The sequence below is a fragment of the Gadus macrocephalus genome, chromosome 14 (assembly GCF_031168955.1).
Source record: "Gadus macrocephalus chromosome 14, ASM3116895v1".
NCBI lineage: Eukaryota > Metazoa > Chordata > Actinopteri > Gadiformes > Gadidae > Gadus > Gadus macrocephalus.
In genome coordinates this window covers 13011633-13017626 of record NC_082395.1, presented here as the reverse complement: position 1 = coordinate 13017626, position 5994 = coordinate 13011633, and the positions used below count along the sequence as shown (strand labels likewise).

Below are 5994 nucleotides of genomic sequence, written 5' to 3'. Positions count from 1 at the left end.
TACATTTTGTCAAAGCAGAAGTTATATGATAATCTAGCATATATGAGTAAAACATGAAACATTAAAGATAATATTGTGTGACTACTTTAGTTTGATTGTCACAGGGGTTTTGTACATAGATGACCCTCACTGAACATCTGATCCTAAAACACTGACTAATCCCTAAAATAAGTAGTCTGTAAAGTAATCTCAGATACCAAAACAGAGTCACTGCAAACTGTTTTTGTATATTTCCAAGGCTCCAGCAAAGAGAGGGAGTGATGAGCAAGGGCTCAGAGGCTAAAAATGCAAAGAAGGGAGAGTTCCAGATAGACATACCGGGTATAGAGAGGAAAGAGGCTGGTAGAGGAGAGAGGAAAGAGGGGAGAGTAGTGAGTTTAAGATGTTCGGATCGGGTACAAGAGAGGAAGGAGGAGAAGGAGAATGGAGAGACTAGTGAATAGTGAAATGGACAGACCGTGAGGGAGAGAGAAGAATGGAGATAGGAAAGAGGATGGAGGAGAGGAGATAAGGGATAGATGAACAAAGCGGGTGGAAGAGCGGAGAGAGAAGAACGGGAAAGGGGAGAGGACAGAGTTTCAGATGGACAGATTGGGTGGGAGGTGTAGGGAGGGCCAGGGAGGTCAGACAGACGAGTATACGCGCCAACGCACACGCCATTAAATGATTGACAGGAGAGCTAGCATCGCTGCGTTGGGCCGCATGCAGCTGGTGACATTACTTCTCTCACACACACACACACACACACACACACACACACACACACACACACACACACACACACACACACACACACACACACACACACACACACACACACACACACACACACAAATGCAGATGTAGAGAAACAAAGTTACCCAAAAAAACACACAAACACACAATTCTATAGTCAAGGAAATATAGACAAACGCATTAGAGCAGTAATTCACACATTTCTGAATCGATTCCAGTTACACATCACAGCTGTTTACATGTTCTATGCTAATAAAATCTGTCACTAAACGCCTAGCTATCTACCATCTCAACCAACATCTCTTTTACACACAAAGCATCTTATTTGTATCTTTGATTTTCCTCAAAAATGTACGGTTAGTATGAAGCCTTTGTATGAAAGATGTACACATAGAACATACACATAGGATATATATATAAATCAATTAAATAAATATATTTAATAATTAGAAAAATGTATGAACAATTCAACATAGAACATATGTTTAGGCTAAATATATAGGCTATATTATATATATTATAAAATAAATATATAATAATAATATATACGTACATTTCCTACTTTTTTAAGGAATTGGTATCATTTTGAAGAGAAATCCAACCTGATTTAGAGAGGTTATTTACAGAAAAAGAGACCATTGCAGAGAAAAGTAGTTCTCTCTTTGATGGGTGAGACCTACTCGTCCAAGGGTTTGAATGGAGTAGTAAGGCTGCAGTCCGCCAGAGGGAAGTATTGACCAAGTCCATCTTACTGTCTGTAAAATCACTAGTGAAAATCACTGTTTTTAAAAGTGGTGACCCTTATCTGTCACATATTTTGATGGCTGAATGAGACACTTTACCAAGAACAGTAGTGGGAAAGAGAAGGGTTTCCTCTTTAAATCAGTCGCGTCTCCATAACCTTTCCACACTCCAGGGAGCCTCCCAGGTCTAATGATCTGACCTTTACCAGTGCATAGACAGAGAGAAATAAAACCCTTGCTATAGGCTTGAAGCAACACATCTGGAAGGAGATAACTGATTATTTGCAGCCACTTAACCAAAGCCCATTGTGACTGTAAAGGATGTTAAGGATTATAAACGGTTTAAAACGGTCTTTTGCATGACGTCCTTTCAATAATATTAATGTAGCCCACTTATTATGAAAATATTCTAAATATATTAGAAAATGATGATTTAATAACGTAGTCGGTTGAGAAGTATTTAATAAGTGTGTGTGCCTGTGTGTGTGAGAGCAAAATATAGTTTCGTCTGTTTTCCACTAGATGTCCCCCTCTCACAACAAACCGCTTTTCTGAGACCTGTTTCCCACTACTCTTCATTCAGTAATTCATTCCTCTTTAAACCGTTCACGATCTTCAAAAGATATACTTTTGAATAAACTAAACCACCAAGGAATAACAAACACCAATTTGCAATTACTGGCTTTATACTCTGCTGTCATGTGTTTCCATCATGTCAAATCTGAATTCTATTATTAACCAGTGCCATCTTTACCTTATGAGACCATACTTTATTGGACGTTTTGGCTTCGTCCAACAATTTCCATCTAGGCCTATCTATTTTTCGGCAAATGTTTACAATGCTTATAAAACAATTATATAGCCTTCATCTATCATAACAGCACATGGACGCATGGCGTGCTGAGTCAAAGTTGAACTTATGTACAAAATACAAGCTGTGTGTGGGATATGGCTATTTCACACAGCCAGCTGGAACCGATTCCATCACTCTGTTCTCACGCTACTCCACCGTGAAGAGTTAACAGTCCGTCCTTACTCCTCCCACACGGAACAACTCCAACCATAGCCTATAAACTTCAGTATAAACTACCATGTTGCTACTTCACATCCAGCACGCAGTCCTCCCACACCAATGCGTAGATGGCGCTGAGCGACAGCCAGGTTTCCTCCTCCTCCTTCCCGGAGATCGTCGAGTTGAACATCGGAGGACAGATTTACACGACTCGGCTGGAGACCCTAAACGCGGTCCCAAACTCCCTGCTGTGGAACACCTTCTCTCAGGGATCTCCCAAGTTCGCAGCCAGGGACAGCGGCGGACGCTTCTTCTTCGACCGGGACGGCTTTTTGTTCCGCTACATCTTGGATTATTTAAGGGACTCGAACTTCGTTCTGCCGGACTCGTTCAGAGAAAGGGGACGCTTACAAAAAGAAGCAGATTTCTTTCTTCTGCACGACTTCTCCAAGCGCCTCGATGGGGACAGCGAAGTGGACAGCCCCCACTCTGCCGTGTCCGCTGTCAGCCCAGTGGTTGGGCCCCTGGGGAACCCACTCGGGGTCCGAACTGGTTACGTTACCATCGGTTACCGGGGTACGTATACCATCGGACGGGACTTCCAAACCGACGCAAGGTTCCGGAGAGTGGCCAGGATTACAGTTTGTGGTAAAATCTCCTTAGTGAAGGAGGTGTTTGGGGACACATTGAACGAGAGTCGCGACCCCGACCGCCCCCCGGACAAGTACACGGCCAGGTACTACCTCAAGTACAACTTTCTGGAGCAGGCGTTCGATCAATTGGCGGAAACTGGACTCCGCATGGTGGCTTGTAGCTCCACCGGTACGTGCGCCTACACCAGCAACGACCCCAACGAAGACAAGATCTGGACCAGCTACACCGAGTACGTTTTCTCCCGGTGAAGACCAGAATGTAGCACAGTTTATATTAGATTTATCATCGTTGATTGAACTTTAAGAAGACAAAACATTTCGTGTAAGGCGGGTTGCTCGAAGACGTAGGCTATATCGTTAGTAGCCTATTTGTTTGGGTATCCGTTGGCAACCGTCCAAGATCTTGAAGAAAACGTCAAACGGTTAGCTAGCTGTGGTTCTTTAGTCTAAAGGTCGTAACATTTAATTTTGGCCGCACGACAGGTAGTCTCGGTAAAATAAATAAAGTCTAACTTTTTACTAATAGTGAGTTAAGGTGACAGTTCGTCTTAACAAAACTTTCTATTAGTGAATGAATACGGCCGTTAGTTTGGCCACCGGCCGTTTTTCCTGAAGAGAAATTAATAGCATGCCTAGATGGCTTGAATCTGGACGCCAATGTTTATGCTTATTGGTTTTAAAATGAGTTATTATCCAGTTATGAATGTTGTTCTTAAGAGTTTTTTGTCTATTCTACCTAATGTCATTGTTTTAAATCTGTTGCTGAAATAAAGTCATAACAAAATCTCACTTTCAGTTTTCCAATTGATTTACATGAAAAGTATCCAAAACGTATCTATAGAATATGTTTCATGACGATAACGACACGTAGCTCTATCGGACCTAGCACAAAGAGCTCCAACAAGGCTAACCCCGAGAGCAAATTAAGCTTGCAACCCGCTGATGAATTAGCTTAATTGGCAAATGGACCACATTGCTCTTACGTGTGGCAACACACAATTATTTCCTCTCATACAAACATTCATAAACCAACAGCGGTGGCAACCATGCAAAGCCACAGCCATCTTGTCGTGAGCAGTTAGGGTTAGGTGAATTGCTCTGGGACACCTAGATACTTAGGAGGAGCAAGGGACCGTGAAAGCAACCTTCCTGTTGCTAGACAACCCACTCGTAATTCCTGCTACTGAAGCTGGCATACAGAGTCTACGCATAATTGCAGAAATAGAATACAGTTTACTTCCCTTTAGGCTTTTGAAATAAACATGACACCATGAATTTCATCCTCCTTTTATTTTCAACACAAGTTGCTGACTCACTCGAGGCCTATAGTAACTTGTAGGCCAGGAGATAATATTGCTTATTAGGTTTACCATAGAATATAATATAATACCGATGACCTATCCTCAACAACGCTGAACCATCCACCATCTGCACCAAACACACACACTAATCCCTCCCATAACCACACACATGCACATTTTAACACAAGTACATAATGCACACACACCCTGCCCCCCACCCACCCTACACATACACACACAAAACATACTCACTCCACACACACAAACCACACGGCCATGACATCTTGAGTAGATGCCCAATGATGCATGATTGGCGCCATTGTCAGCTGAAGACAGCATCTGGACAGGAAGATGAACACGACTATCTCTTCAGACAGGAAGTATGTTCTGTCTAACTAGCGTGGGGTTAAAGCCCCATGGAGACCTTTCCGCAATACAATATCCTATTCTCTAAGACGAGAGAGAGAATGAGAGAGGAGAGAGATCACTAAATGTAGCTCAAAGCTAAAGCAAATAATAAAATGTTGTGCTTGGTAATGTAAGATTACATTATCCATTCCAAAGAAGACCTTTAATTGAATTGAACTGAGAGTAGAGTGTATAAGAGAGAAAGAGAAACGACTATCTAGGAAAGAAAGAAAGAAAGAAAGAAAGAAAGAAAGAAAATGGGAGAAAGAGTGCTATCTCAAATATTTTTAACTTTGGGGGCGAAAGACAGGGAGGAGAGAGGCACAGACATTTCTATTCCTATAGTGTGAATTAGCAAGGAGTACAAGGAAGTACTCTCTGGCTGAGTTCTCACATCCTGTTACCAGATAGATTGACAGACAGAGAGAGAAAGACAGAGAGAGAGTGAGATAGGCTTTGAGTGGATAATCTTTACTATAAGAGTGAGAGACCTCTAGGAGAGAGAGAGAGTGTTCAACTCTGGCTATTCAGAGAAAGATTGAGAGAGAGCGTCTTCTCTTGGTTCAACTCTAGAATTCTATTCGAAAAAGAGAGTGAGTGGTCTGAATAAACACTATCATGAGTGATGAACGAATTAATGTCATCATGGTCTAGTATATTCATGCCCTAATGTAGTAGGGCTGCCCCTAATCGTCGACCAACAATAATCGAGGAGAAGAGTATTAATCAACCAACTTTTCATTGGTCGGATGGTTGCAGGAAAAAGCAACCATGTCTTAGCATGGCCACTCTAATGGGATATAGCCGAGAGTAATGCCACTTTTGCCGGTGTCATTAACAGTCAGCTTCTCTTTGTGCTTGCGCTTGTTTTTACTTTTTACAATTATTAAGTAAGCTATACAATTATTTCTTACACCTGGAACTTGAACCATTTTCTAATACCCAAACATATATTTTATTAATTACTAAAAACGTTTAACGACCAGTTGACTAAATGTCTTGAACTTCTAGTGAACTTGGAAAATCATTGATCGGGAGCAGCCCTCTAATGTATATATCACATGTGTGTATGAGGTTTGGTCAGGATATTCCACACATCCTAGTATCTAAATGGGATCATGTTTCCATGCCTTAGTGACAAG

The 5994-nt window shown here is 41.7% G+C and overlaps 1 protein-coding gene across 1 annotated transcript; it reads left to right on the top strand.

Annotated features, from left to right (window-relative positions):
* The first annotated feature begins 2555 nt into the window (after positions 1-2555).
* Positions 2556-3932, top strand: LOC132471537 (BTB/POZ domain-containing protein KCTD12-like). Its single transcript, XM_060070641.1, has one exon. It carries the CDS (start codon positions 2619-2621, stop codon positions 3390-3392), a length of 774 nt encoding a protein of 257 aa, XP_059926624.1. The 5' UTR covers positions 2556-2618; the 3' UTR covers positions 3393-3932.
* Positions 3933-5994: the final 2062 nt, after the last annotated feature.

Coding starts and splice junctions, on each gene's coding strand:
- LOC132471537 (XM_060070641.1), top strand. CDS start 2,619: ATGGCGCTGAGCGACAGCCAGGTTTCCTCCTCCTCCTTCCCGGAGATC.